A 19402-nucleotide genomic window follows, 5' to 3' on the forward strand; every position below is an offset into this window, starting at 1 on the left:
AATATAGCCACTAGGATCTCATGTAAGGATTTTAAAAGTGAAGACACACATACACACACGCACTATGTGCTACAGCTATTCTTTTGCCAGCTCCAATAGCTCTGGGTTATTGTTCATGATTGTGGATAAGAGTCTTTCTAAATATCCTCTAAGGGAAGTTAGCTCTTCACTCATCTCGATCTTTGATTCTTTTAGCTCTGGAAAAGAGGGAAAAGAAAAAGGAGAAAAATATCATAAACAATATGTACACGTGGAATATTTATTATTGTACAGAAATGTGCATGTACATGTACATTGTACATATATGTATGTACATGTACATGTACATTGTACATATATGTATGTACATGTACATGTACATGTAAAGGGTCGGAATCAGTTCAAACTTGCTACACAGCATAAAAATCATAAAAATTTTCTCCTAGCCATTTTTGGCGAAATATTTTGAGTAAGTACTTTAAAAATTCATAAAAAATCTAATTTTGGTCGGAATCAGCTCAAACTTGCTACACAGCATAAGAACTTGTCTATGTATCAGAAAAAATTATAAAAATGGAGAATTTTCTCCTAGTCATTTTTGGCGAAATTTGGCCAAAATCCCTGTACTATAGTACAGGGATTTTCGCCCAATTTTTGAGTAACTTTAAAAATTCGTAAAAAATCTAATTTTGATTGGAATCAGCTCAAACTTGCTACATAGCATAAAAACATGTATACGTATCAGAAAAAATCATAAAAATGAAGAATTTTCTCCTAGTCATTTTTGGCAACATTTGGCCAAAATCCCTGTACTATAGTACAGGGACTTTCGCCCAAATTTTTAATAACTTTAAAAATTCGTGAAAAATCCAATTTTGATTGGAATCAGCTCAAACTTGCTACATAGCATAAAAACATGTATACGTATCAGAAAAAATCATAAAAATGAAGAATTTTCTCCTAGTCATTTTTGGCAATATTTGGCTAAAATCCCTGTACTTATTACAGGGACTTTTGCCAGATTTTAGAGTAACTTTAAAAATCCACTGACAAAAAGCCGAGCACTATCCCTGCGAGAAAGCCTGCTCATAACTCTTAAAATTAATGCTAGAAATTTAGAACTACATGTACTGTAGCTGGGTGGGTATCATAAGACATGGATACATGTATAGTACATGCATTTTTTAGTGAAATTCACAAAACCATGGGCTATAATAATTATGATTAAACATTCTTCTTGTCAGAAAAATAGGCGTTGGAATTTTTTGTTATGAGACGAAAATGTGGAGGTTTACGTTAACACTTGATTTGATACAAACAACAATAAATTACAGTGTTTGACAACAAAGTAGTTTTGGAGAGAGAGAGAGGGGGGGAGAGAGAAGGAAAATAGAGAGAGAGAGAGAGAGAGAGGAGAAAAGAAAAAAAATTAGCAAGAGGAGGAAAGAGAAATTAAAATAACCTTTAACTTGTAGCTTTAATGACTTGTTCTCCGCTTGCAAGTCAGCAATCTCTTGATCTAAAATAATAATTAAAATCACAATCTCATCATGAAATTTGTTATTCTAAGACAAAAAAAAAATACATTTTGTGCAAAGAACAAAGGGAAACTGTCAAAACACATGAAACACAATATGAATAGTATTAGAATCAAATAACAAGACTTTAAACAAAATTCATCTAGAGTGGATTCTTAATTGAATATGATGCAACAGTGTGTATTAGCATAAATGCAATTATTGCGTGTTTGCAGAACTGACTATAGTATGTGTACTTCAATAAGGATGTGAATGTGTGTGTGCCTGTCATGTGAGGCCACAATACACACAATTCAATGCTCAGTGTGAAAAAATAAACCATATATACATACAGAGCACCTAATAGTAGCTGATGCAATTCGGTTAGCATGTGACCGGCAACTTATCAAATTAGTGTGAGAGAGACAGCTCTTCAATAGTGACCAGCTTGCATCTGATGCAACAACTAATTGTTATTACCCATAAAAGGAGTTTACTGCTCTTTATACATGAAAACATACATGTACGTGTACATTATGTCATTTTCATACAAATACATGTACTTGTACATGAGGTTGTGTATTTTTCATATGTACAATGTAAAAGTACATGTACAAGGTATTGAGTTATTGATTAAGGCTCAAAGCTACTCTACACAATAAAGGAAGTCCTTTTAAAATATCATCAAAGACTCTCAGAGCCATTCAACCAATAGGAACAAAGCCTTTCATTCAGTGCCTCTCCTACATGTACATGTACATGTACATACAACCTCAGATACAAAGGGATTCTGTAATAAGAGCCAAATGTACATGTACATGTACATTTGGCAACACTATATAAGATGGAAAGGATGGGAAACCTAATTGAAAGACAACAAACATTTGGCACAAGAACTGAGTCTTGCTAAAGAGACAACCAAAGAAAGAAAGGGACAGACTAAACACTGTACAGCCACAGTAGGGCAGCTGCTAGCATGTAGGGACATATGGTGAAATTAGGAATGAGGACTAATGAGTAACAGAAACATTAGCCCCTAAGTGTTTAGTCTATATTGTAAGTAAGTCAATACAACGTCCCATTACTGGGTGTGTACACTGTACATATTGCTGTCTGAGAGGAACATTAGAACACCTTAATGGACACAAATACACGTATACATGAACACACACATTATAAGATCATCAGTCTATGAGGTAGGGCCAGTCATTATTGGCTATTGTCAAGATAATGCTTATAGTGCTGCTAATGTCTTATCAATTAATGGTCCTTTTAATTACTCTTATCACTAACATGTACATGCATGCACACATGTACATGTACATGCTATTGATTATCTGTACATGTACTGTATCTATGGCATACATGTAGCTAAAATAAAAAATTGAGTTGCAAGTTCTTCATTCTTTCTCATTTAAAATGCACATTTACTGTACATTGCATGTACAATACACCATAATTAAATCAGGAACATTCAACTACGTAATACATTCATAATGACATTGATACTTGTAAATCTCACCCACAAAAGTCAGGATATACTATCAAATGATGTCAGTAACAGGATATTTCATTACCACTGTCTACCATTATTCATTAAAGTACAAAGCTATTCACTGGCTACTCTGCACCCAATGTACTGTCTGTACTGTACAGCTGCACTCTTAAAAACAATTTTAGACTTGAAAAAACAAGACACCAATAAATAAGCTTATTATCTCCAGGGGTTATCAAGTACATGTACATGTACATGTAAATAAAAATGATAATTTAAAAACTGAATACCAAGAGTACACTAATAAAGGAAGTTGTATCAAGGAAGTACTGTACATATATATTGTACATTGTACATGTACCTAATACATGTACATAACACATGTACCTAATACATGTATATACATGTATAATGTACATGTACATGTAAGAGGTTAAGAAAGCAATGAAAAGAGAGGAAATAATGTACCAATTGAATTGATAGTCACTTACCACTTAGCCTTGACTTCCTCTGCCCTGAGGACGGTGTCCCACCTAAATGAAGCACATCTGGTCGGGGCTGATCCTTCTTAGTGTATGTGAAGTGAACAGAAGAAACGCCTGTCCCACCGGACATGGTTTCTACTACGACAGGACCAGTGGTGGGCATGTCTCTTGGCAGGCTTGTGATTACCAGCTTGCCTTGAGAGAGAGAGAGAGAGAGAGAGAGAGAGAGAGAGAGAGAGAGAGAGAGAGAGAGAGAGAGAGAGAGAGAGAGAGAGAGAAGTATGAAAAAGATAAAGTAGAACAACACTAATGAAGAAGATAATGCATGTATGTACGTGTACATGTACATGTACATGCAATACATGTACATTTATAAAGCTGGACTGCTGCACTGCAAGCTGTATACGCTGTACATGTTCAAGCGTGCAAAAAGCTGAGCTGGTGAATATTTCACAACATGCTGACAGCTACACTATGTGTTTACAGCTGACAAGGCAAACATTAAGAGCTGAGAAAGTATATTCACTCATCTACTCAATAGTAGTAACAATAAATGATATTGCTAACATCATCAGAACATAAAAACACATACACTTTGAATAATAATTATGTCATTTAAAAGTGAATCTCTGTCAAACTATTCCCACATGAATACATGTACACATGTACATGTACAGTGCACTCACTACCACACACACAAACACACACACACACTCCACAATTACAGGTAGTTAAAAATAACCTTAACCATATACCAACACATAAAAGTAAGGTTATAATGACAGTAGATCCTTCCACAAAGTCTATACAACTTGTTTTGAACTTGCCGACGACAGTACATGAACATGTACATTACTTTGAACCATAATCATATTATCATTATGACTAGTATTGGTGTATGGTCTAGTTGGTGTAAAGTCCATGAAAAAGGAAGTGGAGAGGGCGTGTAGCCCTTTGATAACAGAGCCATCACTTCAAAGGACTCTCAATGAGTGAAAGACTATCCTTAAGTTCATACACTGAACAAGGAAACAGTGACCATTATCAGAAGTATCATCAAGTAATTGTATTTTCTATCCACAAGACTACAGACTTAATCTATGATTATTTGATATATTTTGTTACACAATAATATCATATACAGTACAAAATAGAATTATCTATGCTTACCAGCAGTGAAATTGGATCAACTATACATCTACAGTAATACAAACTAGGTCATAATAATAATCATCATAATTTTCCTAGTCTTACATGTATTCCAATTACAACCACTTGCACATTACAATTGTGCTCAATTCACAATATAATAATTGCCATGCTGACCTGATGAGAAGTATTCCACTGTTTTAGTACAGTCCACATCGACTAGCAGGACTTTAACAATGTCACTCCTGCTCTCTCCAAGGTTAGTCCCCCGCAAGACGATCCTCTCATTACCATGGGTTGAGCCTTCACTGGGAGATATGCCACTAACATCAGGTAACTGGGAGTCATCATCATCTGCAAGCATAAACAACCACTCACATAATTACAGTGTAACAAAAGCTTATCTTAAAAATACATGTACATGTACATGCATTAGGTCATGTTCTGGTGATTTTATCAAGTGCTGATTGTGTTACCACTGTAGCTTCAGAGCATTGTAAATTTTGTATTAGGCTTTAATAGGACAGACATGCATGTGAAAACAAGTGGGTTACATGTACATGAACAAATATATACCCACCCACACCATGTGTGGTATATGTACTTAGATGTATAATATTTTTTATCTATGAGCTATGCAAGCATATTATGATAATCAATGTAATGTACAGTGCATTAGTGCATGTACATGTATGTATGGCGCCCACAAGTGATAGTAAACAGCCACACATACACAATGTCAACACCACAAGTGGGACTGATCATGGATATACAAACACTAACTTAGTCTGTGGGGAAAGGGAGGGAGGATGTGGAAAATAGGAACAATGAGAGGAAAATGAAAGTTATGAAAAGAAATAAACCACAAAGGAGTGTGAGAGAGAGAGGGAGTGAGAGAGAGGGAGAGAGAGGGAGTGAGAGAGGGAGTGAGAGAGAGAGAGAGAGGGAGAGAGAGAGGGAGAGAGAGAGGGAGAGAGAGAGAGGGAGAGAGAGAGGGAGTGAGAGAGAGAGAGAGGGGGCATGCAGAAAATAAGAAGGGGAAAGAGAGGGGGAAGAGAAGGACAGAGAAAGAGGGGGGGAGAAAACTTACTACCTAGTGGTGAACTCATTCTTTCATCATCAATGGGTGAGAGATGACCCCCTCCAGATAGATCCTTCCTAATGTCAGAATCAGAGGAAGACGAGAGCCTGTTGTTCCCTATCCCTAACTTCCCACCGAGCGGACTCCATTTCTCAAAGTGAGCCCCAATCCCACCACTCTTCTTTCCACTGCCCGAAACATCTTCGCTTGAGCTGTGAGAATTAGTCGGTGAGAGGTCAGAGGCAATCCGTACTTCAGACACATAACAGCTGAGGCAGAGGTCGCCATGATAGCTCCTGTCTTTCTTGTAGGGTTGGAAAGGAATCCATTGGTCGTGTTTCCGTCTTGTTAGAGAGGAGATGGGGACACTGATGATACCAATGGTGTGCCCCTGATCCTTTAGTTTAAACTTGAGGGAGTCAGTTAGTTTTCCTGATACATTACTGGAGGAGAGAGAGAGAGAGAGAGAGAGGGGGGGGGAGAGAGAGAAAAAAAAGCACAAGAAAGAAAGAATTCATAAAGAGAAAGGAGAGAGGGGGAGGGAGAAAGAGAGGAAGAAGGAAAGGGGAAAAACTAACATATGTACATGTACATGTAGAATATGTTAGAAAGGGGAAAGAAAAGATAATTTCAGAGAAATAACGGCAATACTTGTACTTGTACATGATTACAAGTACATATTTGGTTTTCAGTTACAAAACAAAAAACAAAAACAATGAATTTCATGGAATGGAACCAAATTCCAGAAACTATAAAGGAAAGGAGTAGAGAATGGGACCAAAAGCAGGAAATATATGATAATGATGATAGGAAGCACATTATCATGGCTGAGCTAAAACACATTCCAATGACATAATGGAGAGTGATCCCATTACATGTGGATGTATTGTACATGCTTGATTTGAGATGATAAAAGGAATTACAATGTACATATAGTTGCAATTTGTATAAACAAAGTCTGAGAGAGAATGAAATCATAAGAATAGTATAGATGATAGTGATCATTACTTGGATACATCATGTATAAATGTGTGTGTGTAGGAGGAGTTGGTTGTTACAACTTAATTAATGATCCCTACATGTATATTGTCTATTGGGTATTACTAAATTAAGTTTCGAATGCTCTCATTTCCCCAAGGACAAAAGCTCAAGCTTTTAAAAATATAATGGTGGAGTTTTCTGACGAAAAACTACATGTAAATGTAGGTGTAGTTAGAAAAAGTAATAGTTATTCTCAATGAATAATTATTAAAAATTAATCATTACTAAATCCGATTCAAAAATGCTTTGTCAAAGCACTCTGCAAAGATTATGATGCCCCAGTCTTTTGCTCAAATTTCCCAAAAGTCAAAAAATATTACAAATATGAAGTTTTGTTATCACTATTAGTGTATTTTTATTATTTTAGCAAGTTGCTGAGCTATTTACACTTACACATGAGCTTCTTGATTCCAGAAGGGCTCGGTAGACTCTACCTCCTCAGTCTGAAACAGCTCCTTTCCCAGTCCAAACACAACAGACGCACGTATAGGCTCTAAAAAGATGACCAAGCTTTAGAATAAGTCCCTACCCTCTCTCACCTCCCTTTCTCCTTCCCTGCAGCTGCCGTCCGCTTATCACTAATGGGGGGAGTTAGTATACAGTAAATTCCTGCCTCCCTTCCTTCCTTTTACTTTCACTTTACCTGTTATTGTAACTTTCTGTGGCAACTCTCTCTCCATGAATGATGAGACATTAAAGTAACGGATTTCTTTCTTATCACATTCGCTAAAATAGAATTTTTAAATATAAGAGGAGATGCGGTAGATGTTCAACCACGTGGGTTACGTCATTATGAGCTAATGGGGCCAACTTAGCAAAATTGCAAAATAAGCATTCCAATGGTCTAGTGTAATGTTCACATGAGTTTATAGACCAAACAAGGAAACATGCGATTATCAGTCCAAAACACCCACACAGTTCACATTCAAAAGAAGAGAAAAAGACTAAAATGGCTTTATTTGTCCACCCGCCTTTCCTTCCTTGCCAAATTTCAGCCTGATGTTCAGCTCTTTGATATAATAATTAGTTATCATTATTTTTGAGAAACAAAAGAAAAAGTTTATACAGCATCAATCATAATACATGTAATAATAGAGTGATTTGGAATACTATAAAGTACATAGGTATATCATATGATAAGAGATTACAATGATGTTAAAATCCAGTATATGCAGTGGTATATGCATGCGTGTGTGTGTGAGTATTAATGTTCTTGATTCATGAGTTAGTGAAAACCTCCTGTCCCATCAGGTCCATAAGGCAGTCTCACTACAGTAACTGCAATACTGGTATTCTCTCTTAGTAATGATAATCTTGATTTTGGCGAGACAGATGAGTTTGAGGAATCAGAAAAGAACTTTCTAGAAGGAGCCGGGCTAGGCATGGGGCTCAGACTAGGCGAACGACTGTTGGCAGTGTAGCCAGAGTCATAACCTGATGACACACGACTGCTCCTTGGTCCTTGCTTCCTTACAATAGGTGAAACCTTATTCAAATTATTACCGGAAGACTCGGTCGTTTTCTGATGCTTTTTCAACTCCAAATTGGATCCTTTAGTTTCAGTATCAGCAGGTGGTGAGAGGATTTGAACGGACATTGTTTGGCGCCAGTTTTGTGAAAGCTCTTTAAATGCTTTCTTAGCCTCCGAGATGCTAGCGTATTCGACCAAAATACAAGGCTCTTTGCCAATAGCGGGGAACTTTGATCGACAAGACTTTACATCCAAAGGTATTGCTCTTCCTGGTCGCATGAAGGTCACATTCTTGACATTCCCATAACGACTGAACTCATGTCTGACATCAGACTCATCTGGATCCTGAGTTGGATAATTAGTGATGAGGAGGGTTTTTGGTAGATGTGAATAGTCAACTTTTGGAGCTGCTTCAAGTCGACGTACCTTAGTGCCCTCTTCATTTACCTGTAGTAGTGTTGATGATTGAACTGCAGTTAGGACAATCTTCCAATCCTTGGTGATGCTCTTTACTTTGCGTAAAGAAGCCACCAACTTGAGGCTCACATAGCCTTGCTTGTTCCTGGTGATGTGCTTCATGAGGAAGGAGTCCTTCTGCAAGTTCTCATCACTGAAGTACCATTCTACTTGCTTCCTTGCTCTCTCCATTAAAGACTCTTCGTCTTCGCTCTCAGGCTCGGCAGCTTTTTCTTCAGTGTTGTGCTGGAGAGGCTGTTCGTCTCCGCTCGTGTTTGCTGCTGGAGAAGTATCCCGGGGCGTCTCTTCAGGAGAGCTGTATCCACCGTCGTCCTCGCTTACTGGCCTCTCCCCGTTGGAGTACAACTGGTAGAGTGCAGCAGCTTTGGAGTCGGAGCATGATCCGCTGAAAGAGAGCGGTGAAGGAACGAGAATGTCTACTGTGGCCATTTCTTCTTCTAACGGTTGCTAAATTCAGTGAGTACTCGATGCACAGCTATTCCACACAGCAAGATCTATAAACCTTTCTCTCTTTTGTACGATCCCTGTACTTATCAGAGCTGACGTGGAAGAATCTTCCAGAATGCAAACGAATGGCCAGTCCTGCTTCTTGAATTCTTTTTTATAGCAAAGCTAAGCTTGCAAAGTAAGCATACACGTCATCCAATGCCTACTGCCTACGTCATGTCAGCAGCAATGTACGTATACATAAATCAAATCTAGCTACAGTCAGCCTTGCCACGTATTACTGTTACAGACAGTCTAGCTATATCTATATTCATTCCCCTCCGCCCACAGGTGAGGTAATAATTCTGTTTGTGTGCTTTTAAATTATCCATCACTTTCTCGTGTTACTGTTTTGTCAGACTCATAACAGTTCACAACCCCCAACACATGAATACTGAAGCACCACTCAAAAGCAAGCACATTGAGATCCAGTGAGAGTCAACTGATAGTTGATACTGTGGGGGACCATTGAAGCATCCCTTGAGATTTTGCCAATGAGTCAAAAATACAAAATAATAGCTATAGCTGGGTTAGTCATACACACATAAACATGCTAATTTTAAATTTAAATGCAGCACGCCAATTTTAAAGTAGCGTTCGTTTTGGGACTTTTCCCAATATTAATTATGGTTTTGTTTGTGGTTGCTGGTCCCGTGGTTAACTATGTTAACATGAATCTGTGTGCAAATCTGAGCTAATCAAGGTTATGTAGGACAAGATCATTTTAGAGATAAATCAAACGCTTTTCTAGTAAACATAGCCCAGAGGCATTACTACTATTAATACATTAACAGCGGGTAGTTTTGACTACTGAACTAAACGATATATTGTTCTACCATTAGATAATGTTTATCAAGACTAAACTTATTATTAAGAGTAATATTAAGATCCTAATTATTTCACAGCCGCTGAGCAAATCGGCAGAATCCAATGTCTAGGGCATTATACCATTGTTAAGAAAATGTTTACTGTGATTTCTTTAGAGCAACTTGCAGTGGAAAGACTACACTAGCTCAGCGACTACGGGCTCGTTTACGCCATTGCTCTGTTCTTCATCAAGACGACTATTACAAAGTGAATAATTTAGATACTAAAAATAGTGACAGTATTGCATCATTCATGCATGCGCTTTCATGCATTGACTTACATTAGTCGGCATAATTATTATGTAGTAAATACATATTGTGTTTCATTATTTCTTGTTATGTAATTTAGAAAATTTGGCCTCTCTCTCACTACAGTTACATACAAATACTACAGCACAATCGAATTACCATTCATCATAACAGCATAATGGGTACACCACCCACTCAAACATTTATACTTAGAATAGTCAATTGTGAGCCAGCGTGATCTCATTGCATTGTTTACATGTCTTAGGAACCATCAGAAATCCCTTCATTCAATGATACTACTGATAAATGGGATGGTAAGTCTTATAAATGCATATTTACAATATGAATAATGTACATGTACGCTAGCTGATATATCAATAATGATGACATGACTACAATTTTGTTAGTAAATGATATCATAGTATATATGTCACTATATTGGGCAATTTCGTTATTATGAAACTGCTCATCCAGTCAGCTGGTGGGACTTGCTTCCTCCCAGAAAACACACAAACATAACCAAATTGTGGTTTATGCATTTGGTGCACCTGCTTGATGTAACCAATAGAAAACCCAGACCCTGTCTTTCCCAATAGTAATCTCATATGATAACAATATTGCATGTTTCAGTTGACATACCATTGTTTAGAATACCCAGCCTTGCATTTTTAACTGCCTCAAACTATAAAGCTAAATGAGCATACTGAAAGCACCTGTCACTCTATTGCTAATTCAAATGCAAACAGGGCTTTCACTTTAACGTTTTAGATAAACACAAGCCCATACTCTAATGGGGGATTGATTTTCGAATTATAGTTTCAGTTCTGTAACTAACCAAAAACCTGATTCCAAACAAATTCAAAAATATTCATGTTAGAACTATGAATCCTGAATCATAGGACTATGTGTTTGTACTGCACACAAACAAAAACACAAGACTAAACAGTTTCATCTGTTGGGGGTGCATGAGGCTGTATACGCATAGCAATACATGTATGGACATGTTTAACATCAAATATCCATTCATTCATGATCATATCACATATTATTTATTATAACATACGCATAATATTTACATTATTATTATTATCATTGCAGATCCTATTGCTATTCAGTGGAGTAAACTATCAGGTCATGTGGCAAGGATATCAAGCCAGCCATATTTAGAATCGTGCCCTGTATGTCAAGAAATGAAGGGGGAGGAGAGTAGACCCACAGAGCAGCTACTGCATTATGTTATTGTAGAGGGAACTATGGTTTTATACTCAAGGTAAAGATAGAGGAGAAGAGAGAAAATAAAGAGAGAGAGAGCCTACAGAGAGGGAGGGAGGGAGGGAGGGAGAGAGAGAGAGAGAGAGAGAGAGAGAGAGAGAGAGAGAGAGAGAGAGAGAGAGAGAGAGAGAGAGAGAGAGAGAGAGAGAGAGAGAGAGAGAGAGAGAGAGAGAGAGAAATAAAGAGAAGAAAGCTAAAAGCAGAAAGAGAGAGAGAGAGAGAAAGGGCTGAAAACTAAGAGAGGAAGGGAAATAAAGAAAACACATCTGTTCGTGGCAGCTGCTACATATATAGTGGTCCAATTTGATCAGGATACAAGTTAATGATGATGCTCCTTCCTTGCTATTGTAACATCACCAGTAAACTGAAGCCATGAGTATAATAGCAGAGTGTCATGCATACTTCCATTCTTATAACCTAAAACCAGCTATAGTTACAGAACTGATGCAATGATCAAATACCCAAGCACATTATATGCTGTATAAGTACAGGATTTGCATCATCACTGAGTTCTTCTCATTTTATGATTTCAACTCTCATAAACCCCTAAAAATAGAAGCCTGATATCAGTGCATGCAGTTTCACGTATAGCTATAGCCCATATATTAAGATCTCAAAAGGAACTTCCTCAAGTTGAGATGATCTTAAAATGAAGCCCCAGTGCTATAAGGTGAGCACAGATGTCCTGAAATGATATGTGCCCTCACACAACTCAGCTGTTACTTCCTTTGCATAGTCTTTCCCTTGTTGTAGTGGAAACTGGTACAATATTGGATGGTGAGAACAAGTCTTGCCTATTCTGAATGACATGTGTATACATAGATGCACTATAGCAACACTACGTCAAAGGAGAGTTTACTCTGATGTACTGGACTGTGAATGCTTTTGTGATTAAACTATTTATAAGTTCATGACCTCTCCTCTAGTCATAGCTATCCACCTACAAAGTGTGAACTGGCCATCCCTTTCAGTGATGACATTGATTAAGGATTATCTTATTGTATCATTATTATCGAATTTCTCTTTTTTATTTTTTATTTTTCTACCCACAGAGAAATGTTGGATTTATTTGACCTGTCGTTTTTCTTGACGTTGGACTATGAGACATCCAAGGCCAGAAGAAGGTAAATGATGATAACTGAGTTGAATGTGTTTTCTTAATGTACACAATGAATGAAAAGGTAATTCACTACTTAATAATTGTACACATATCATGCATGCATGTGATTTAGTAGAACGCAATACATAATGTTAATGGTTAACACAATGATGACACATACATTATACATGTTGTAGTACTTGTATGTATTACTTATTATTATTATCATTATTATTTTATTAATACTTATTTATATATTTATCTATTTATTATAGTGCACGTACCTATGACCACGATACGGTTAAATTCTTTGACGGGCACGTATGGCCAATGTATTTAGAAATGGAATCAAAAGTGAGCTCGTACAGTACATCAGGTAATTACCACCAACTAGCACCACCTGCACATCTTAAAACTCCTCATAGTGACACTGCTAAACGGGAGGAGAAGCCTTGAAGACCTAGAGGAAGAGATTAGCAGAGCAGTTGCTGATAAGCGATAGTTGATTTACCTTAATAAATGAGTGGAGCTTCAATAGAGGCTCTTATTGGAAGACTCCCCTATAAACATTCAGGACTTCTTTACACTTTAAATGATAAGCAGTGGCTTCTTGAATCGTAACATGGCACCAAAAATTACCACCATTACAAATAAGGATGTGACGGCAATTTACAAATATTCCATATAAATACATTAAATACATATAATAATGCTAATAGTTAATACATGATTATACATTACTTGTGTAGGATAAGGTCTAATAGGTAATACATGTGCATGTAATGGCCTCTGCATTATATCTGTGATTCCTGGATAATAATTTAAGATAGACATAACAGACCAAACTATCACACAATACTAATAATCCATATATGCGCTCATACACAATACAGGTATAACCGTATTAATACTGTCAGATTTCATCATGCATTAAATGGACCACAATACAATACTAATCAGTGTCATCATTACATGAGTTGCATCATCATCATAGTCTGTGTACTGTACTTTATCAATGGAACACAGTCCAGCCACACAGTTCAGGTCAAGTAAACAATAACACAAGAGACAGACTGCACCTGGTACATGTGGGGCAGTGTCACTAATTGACACAGGATTGCATACGCACAGATGTTTGAATGAAAAACCACTCAATTTGTATAATAATATCATTACACCATAGCTGGTGCCAGGCTAGAAGGACTGCTTCGTAGTAAATAGCATATTATAGCTGCAGTTTGGAAAGAAAGCTGTCAAACAGGTACGTCTAATGCAAATTGAGCTTTTTACAAGCTCTTTCTTGATGTATTCAATGAATGACCATAATGACACAATAATTAGTAGTTAATAAAAGTAATATTATATATAATACATTGATTAGGTTATCTATTATTTTCTCATTTAACGTTGAGGAGCTTCACGAAAATCCGAACATCGCAATCATGAGGTATGCTCTCTGGGACATCTCCTTTCCGTCTGTTGGGGAAAAATAACTTTAATATACAAAAATGAGCAAAAGTCAATCAATTTACAACTAGTTAGCATGGAGCATAAAGCCATCATGTTAAAAGGAAATACATGTATATGTGAAAAGTACATAAACATATTTATCATTATTTTGATCACCTTTGTGATGGTGGTATGATAATCCGTCTGGATCCACCAGGCTTCATACCTTTGAATTACATAAAATTTATTAAGTAAAAAGAAAAAATAAAATTGATGACAAAACAAGAGACAGAGCAAGAAAGGGAGAGAAAGAAATTATGAGAATTGGCAAAAAGGTTTGTGTTCACCTTTCATTCCTTTTTCTAGTCCAGGCATGCATTCACCTCTACCTAATCTGAAGCAGAGTCTAGTGTCTTTATCAAACTCTTGAAAAACCTCTTCCCCAGGACTTTTGTAAGACGAAGAATAAATAATGGTGACCTATACATAAAATTTATTATTATTATTATACAAAAACAATTTAGAAATCTGGATTTAGTTTTCTGCAAAGCACAATAAAAAAAGCACAAATTACGCATTATTACCAGTGAGCCTTGTTTGGGTATTTTTCCTGTGCCATATTTCAATTCTGTCATTTCAACTCCACAACTGAATGTCTTCTTAAAATTCTAAAATTAGCAACAAAAAAACACAAGAGAATCTTTTTCTAATAAAATCATGGCTTTAAAGTTCATAATTTAAGAACTGGCAAATGAAATTGGCTCAAATTTATCCCAAATCATAAAGAACTTGCATAAAAACAATTGTACACAAAAAATTGACCAAATAGGATTTCTTAGTTCTTACACTTTGCTTCACTGATCCGCTTGAGGCATTAAGTGCTACAGAACTTTCCAATGACACAGAACTGTCTCTGTCAACTGAAGATGAAGAAACTGGAGCTGAAGAAACCGAGGAACTAGTAGCAGTAACATTAACACTGGAGTCCTGCATGTAAAAAAATAATCACACCCACACACTTAATTAAAAAACCTCTTCATCCTCTTGTACTGGTTCTGCTACAGTTTTCTTCTTTCTCTTTTTATTTTTTGACTTTTGTTTTGTTTTGCGTATTTCCACATCTTCCTCCCCTTCTTCTGTCTCTCCCTCTTCGGTGGCTGGTTCTATCGTCTTCTTCTTTTTCAACTTCCCGGCCTCTTTGTCTTGTTTCCTGGTTTTCTTTCTTTTTCTGGAGAGGGAGGCAGAGTGAGGAGGATCAGCCTAATATCAAAAGCAATAAACATCAAAGCAAATAAAAATTTTGAGGAATAAACTTGGCAGAAATGAGTGCCATTGCCTACATACTTTAGATTTCTAATGCATGATATTCTGAATTAGAAGTTTCCCACAAAAACCATGGGCTATAATAGAGGGTATTTCGTCAAAAATAGCTCCAAAAAATTTACCGAGTTTAACAATTTTTTTTCTGATAGATATACATGTTCTAATGCTGTGCAAAAAGTTTGAGCCAATTCCAATCAAAATTAGATTTTTTATAAATTTTTCAAGTTCTTCCAAAATTTGACCAAATGCCAAAGGCTATAGCCTTTGGTCATTGGCCAAATTTTGTAAAAAAAATGAAAATGATAGAATTCTTAATTTTAATAATTTTTTTGATACATATACATGTTTTTATGTTGTGCAGCAAGTTTGAGATGCTTCCGATTAAAATTGAATTTTCCTACAATTTTTAAACTTCTACAAAGCCATGCACTATTGCAGCTGCTTGTCAGCTAATGAAGCTCATGCTGTTTATAGCTTCACTCACAATGCCTTGTGGGAAACCCTGTTCTGAGCCTATTCATGTTATAATAATAGCAACAAAACAACAAATAAAGAATTAATAGAATTTGTGGTTCCCTTGTATATGAAATGTGGTTTGATGATCAAAGATATTGACACCACAATTCAAGATACACACACACACACAATCACACAAAGCAGATTACAGAATCACACAATAGAATGTATGCATAAAAAACTTTCAGAACTTACATGTACACATGTAGTACTACTAATCTACTATATACACAAGTGCTATTATACAGAGCTAATTACCAGCAATATAATGGAGTACAAGAGAATGGTCATACATGCTATGCTACTATGACTGAGTATGTGTGATAGACAGTCATAGTGTGGCTAGTACTATAAATGAGATTACAAGTTATTATGATTTCATATATTAAGGGATTCTGACCACAGTCTAAATAAACAAGTCGATATTGTCAGGTGGTGCTGTACTGTTGCTAGGCTCAATCTCCATATATGAGGGTCAGGAGTAACCCAAACCAACCACAATCAATAATAATCAGTGAATTCCTTGCCCCAAACTTCTAGTGAACACACACACACACACACACACACACACACACACACACAAGAAGAAAAGCCAATCCTTAATAACAAAAACATATTTTGCGACACAACAATAAACACAAAATAAATTAGATTAAATGATGACGGAATATGTTATGCCTAAATGTAAAATAAAGCTGCCATTTTTGCATAAAATTGTTGCATGCATAATACACATACATTGATTACCTCATGACTTTCACTATTGTCTTGGTCCGTTACTTCAGTGATTGAGGCTCTTGATAAATGTTGTATCGAAGGGTAATCAAAATCGTCATAGCTTGCATTATCATCGTCGCCAGTTACTTCAGTGATTGAGGATAAATGATGTAATGAAGGGAAATCATCGTCATCATCGTCTTCACTTGGTAAGCTATGAAACAGGCCATCACTAATATCCTACAATCAAATAAAATTAAATGATTTATAATTATTACAGTCATATTACTAATCATGTATTAATAAACAAATACGTTAATCTTAAATTTTAAAAAATGTAAAACAAAAATGGCTCGCCCCCTTGCCACACACAGAGGTACAGAGCGCAAACAGATTATCAGTAATGGCTTTGCCCATTTGGAATAAATAAACATAAAAAAAATAGAAACGCCTTGTTCGAGTTGTTTACAAGTGTACTCTAATTAGACTCACTTCTCCAAAATCCTCTTTTGAAAACTCTCCCTCCTCTTCAGAAGATTCCTCTTCGGAAATGAGCTCATCCTCTTCTTCTCCACAGAAACTCTCGTCATCCTGCGACTGCTCCAGACAGTAATAACCAGTTAAATGAACACTGACTCTCTCAGAGTAAGGAGTAGACGTATTCAGGCAGGCATACACGGTCATCTCCTCGCCTTCTGATATTTCTAAGTTCAGTGGAGTTTGAGGGGCGGAGCGTGAAAGGAAGCAAACAATGTAGTCAATATTGTGTAGGATGACATGAACCTCAAGGCCAAAGTCTGGAGGGATATCGTTCGAGAGTTGTAGCACAGCATGAGAGACATGGAAGGATTGTTCCACTATACTCTTGTATTTCTTGCCACTCGTTAACTTGAGACCTATTTAAAAAATGAGGGGAGAAAAACACTTGAAATTAAATAAAAATTATGTAAACTATGGTATTAATGGAAGATAAAAAAGAAAAGGGAAAGAGGAAGAGGGGGAAAGGCTTACCCCAAAACATCTTTCTTTCCTCAAGTGAGCACGTGGGCAATCCTACTGCGCATGCCTGGCCCACTCACATACCACGCCTCCTTTTGTACATGGTGGACACGTTGATAGAAGGTAAGAGAGTAAGAGAGAGAGCAATCGTTAAGCATCCATTCACTTAGGCCACCACAGTAAAAGAGCAGAGGAGGGGAGACACGTATTGTAGGATAGCAAGATGGTAAGATACTCTAGGGAACCAGAAAATTCCACAAAGTGTGAGTAAATGATCATTCATTGATGAATACATATATGTATTTATTTTAAATAGCATGTAAGTCTAGAGGGTTTGATCTCAGAGTACATTTTAAGGTAAGGGAGCATAGATAGTGTGTTTATGTTTTTTCTTAAATAGAATACTCGTGAGACGGCTCAGGCTATCAAGAACATGAATATAAGGAAAGCAATCCGTTACTTGAAGGATGTCATTAATCAGAAGCAGATTGTACCTTTCAGACGATTCAATGGTGGGGTGGGGCGCAAAGCGCAGGTGAGAATGTAGTGCAGGATTCTGACATAATACTCAGCTTCTTGTCAGTACATTTTTTAATGAATTTTTTAAAGCTGCAAAGCACTTTTTAATTTTTTTAATAGTACAGATCATTTATCAAAAATGTCCAGGAGAGAATTCCATTTTTATATTTTTTCTGATGCATATCAATTGTGCTGATCAAAAATGGATTTGCTAAAAAAAATTTTTTTAAGTTGCAAAAGCCTTGGATGCCATTTATCTCACTTAGCATGCTTTGTTAGAATTAAACCAGTGGCTAGATGCATTTTTGAATGACTTATTATTATTCTATTATTTTTCCTCCAGTGTAAGGCCCACAAATGGTCTCAGGGACGCTGGCCAAGGAAGAGTGCTGACATTCTTCTCCAGCTGTTGAAGAATGCCGAGAGCAATGCTGAAGTGAAGATGCTCAATACTGACTCACTGGTGGTTGAACACATATCAGTACAGAGAGCAGCTAAGATGAGGAGACGTACTTATCGTGCTCATGGACGCATCAACCGTAAGACTCTCCCTCACACTTAATTCGAATTAAAATATACAGAGTCGTCTCCAGTATAGCATAAGAACATGTACTACATGCATCAGAAATAATTTCTCTCCTATAGCCTTTTTTCATGAATGCATAAATAAGATAAAAATTTTCTTACTTCTCCATTGCAGTTTTTGTTTTATCAACAAGCAAAAGAGTATTTATTAGTTGTTTTTTTTATTATTATTTTTGCAGCTTACATGAGTTCTCCTTGTCATATTGAGATGATTCTTACCGAGAAGGATCAGCCTGTACCCAAGCCAGAGGAAGAGGAAACGAAAAAGAAGAAGGTCTCGCAAAAGAAATTAAAAAGGCAAAAGCTGAAAGCTGCAATGACTGGGTCTGACTAGATAGATCTATCATATTAAATTATGATAATTTTGTTTTATGTCAAAGAAGAAATTAAGCAATGAGACATCTTGTTCTAGTATACTATGCTTACTTTCTAGTAATTTGTCCGTATACTCAATCCACGTGTTTTCACGTGCGTGTTAATTTAAGATACAATTGATGGATGTGGGATCTGGTTTTGTTGTAAGTAAAAGCATCAGCGTTTCAATGACTGTATATTATGTCTCCTTTTAGTCAGGAGTTCTTGCTTTTCATTTAAAAGCAATCAATTTAACGGACAAGGAAGGTAATC

General features: G+C 36.5%; 5 protein-coding genes across 7 annotated transcripts; 2 read left to right on the forward strand and 3 right to left on the reverse strand.

Annotated features, from left to right (window-relative positions):
* Positions 1–48: 48 nt before the first annotated feature.
* On the reverse strand, positions 49–7473 carry LOC105313866 (uncharacterized). 2 transcript variants are annotated; one of them, XM_020000343.1, is made up of 8 exons: positions 7391–7473; positions 7287–7325; positions 7141–7240; positions 5719–6149; positions 4803–4979; positions 3483–3671; positions 1442–1498; positions 49–197 (listed from the first exon to the last, which is right to left on the reverse strand). In XM_020000343.1, the coding sequence occupies exons 1-8, from the start codon at positions 7425–7427 to the stop codon at positions 76–78; spliced, it is 1152 nt and encodes a 383-aa protein (XP_019855902.1). In that variant the 5' UTR covers positions 7428–7473; the 3' UTR covers positions 49–75. The 2 variants fall into 2 exon arrangements, with proteins under 2 accessions (XP_019855902.1, XP_011405932.2); XM_011407630.2 differs by having other exon boundaries at positions 5716–6149.
* A 307-nt stretch (positions 7474–7780) lies between these two features.
* LOC100637347 (la-related protein 6-like) lies at positions 7781–9264 on the reverse strand. The gene has a single exon (XM_003388826.3). It carries the CDS (start codon positions 9122–9124, stop codon positions 7973–7975), a length of 1152 nt encoding a protein of 383 aa, XP_003388874.1. The 5' UTR covers positions 9125–9264; the 3' UTR covers positions 7781–7972.
* Positions 9265–9384: 120 nt separating this feature from the next.
* Positions 9385–13705, forward strand: LOC109584564 (nicotinamide riboside kinase 1-like). Of its 2 annotated transcripts, none has more exons than XM_020000346.1 (8): positions 9385–9477; positions 9541–9710; positions 10165–10255; positions 10562–10610; positions 11395–11566; positions 12621–12692; positions 12943–13043; positions 13093–13705. In XM_020000346.1, the coding sequence occupies exons 2-8, from the start codon at positions 9676–9678 to the stop codon at positions 13167–13169; spliced, it is 597 nt and encodes a 198-aa protein (XP_019855905.1). In that variant the 5' UTR covers positions 9385–9477; positions 9541–9675; the 3' UTR covers positions 13170–13705. The 2 variants fall into 2 exon arrangements, with proteins under 2 accessions (XP_019855905.1, XP_019855904.1); XM_020000345.1 differs by having other exon boundaries at positions 9385–9472.
* Positions 13706–13929: 224 nt separating this feature from the next.
* Positions 13930–17608, reverse strand: LOC100635829 (FK506-binding protein 3-like). The gene is made up of 8 exons (XM_020000344.1): positions 17165–17608; positions 16703–16912; positions 15149–15376; positions 14963–15103; positions 14701–14784; positions 14464–14596; positions 14294–14342; positions 13930–14143 (listed from the first exon to the last, which is right to left on the reverse strand). Exons 1-8 carry the CDS (start codon positions 17354–17356, stop codon positions 14065–14067), a joined length of 1116 nt encoding a protein of 371 aa, XP_019855903.1. The 5' UTR covers positions 17357–17608; the 3' UTR covers positions 13930–14064.
* A 109-nt stretch (positions 17609–17717) lies between these two features.
* On the forward strand, positions 17718–19228 carry LOC100635322 (60S ribosomal protein L17-like). The gene is made up of 6 exons (XM_003388810.3): positions 17718–17794; positions 17842–17934; positions 17988–18028; positions 18072–18206; positions 18534–18729; positions 18955–19228. Exons 2-6 carry the CDS (start codon positions 17895–17897, stop codon positions 19107–19109), a joined length of 567 nt encoding a protein of 188 aa, XP_003388858.1. The 5' UTR covers positions 17718–17794; positions 17842–17894; the 3' UTR covers positions 19110–19228.
* Positions 19229–19402: the final 174 nt, after the last annotated feature.

The sequence above is a fragment of the Amphimedon queenslandica genome, unplaced genomic scaffold (assembly GCF_000090795.2).
Source record: "Amphimedon queenslandica unplaced genomic scaffold, v1.1 AMPQUscaffold_13197, whole genome shotgun sequence".
In the NCBI taxonomy this organism is placed as follows: domain Eukaryota; kingdom Metazoa; phylum Porifera; class Demospongiae; order Haplosclerida; family Niphatidae; genus Amphimedon; species Amphimedon queenslandica.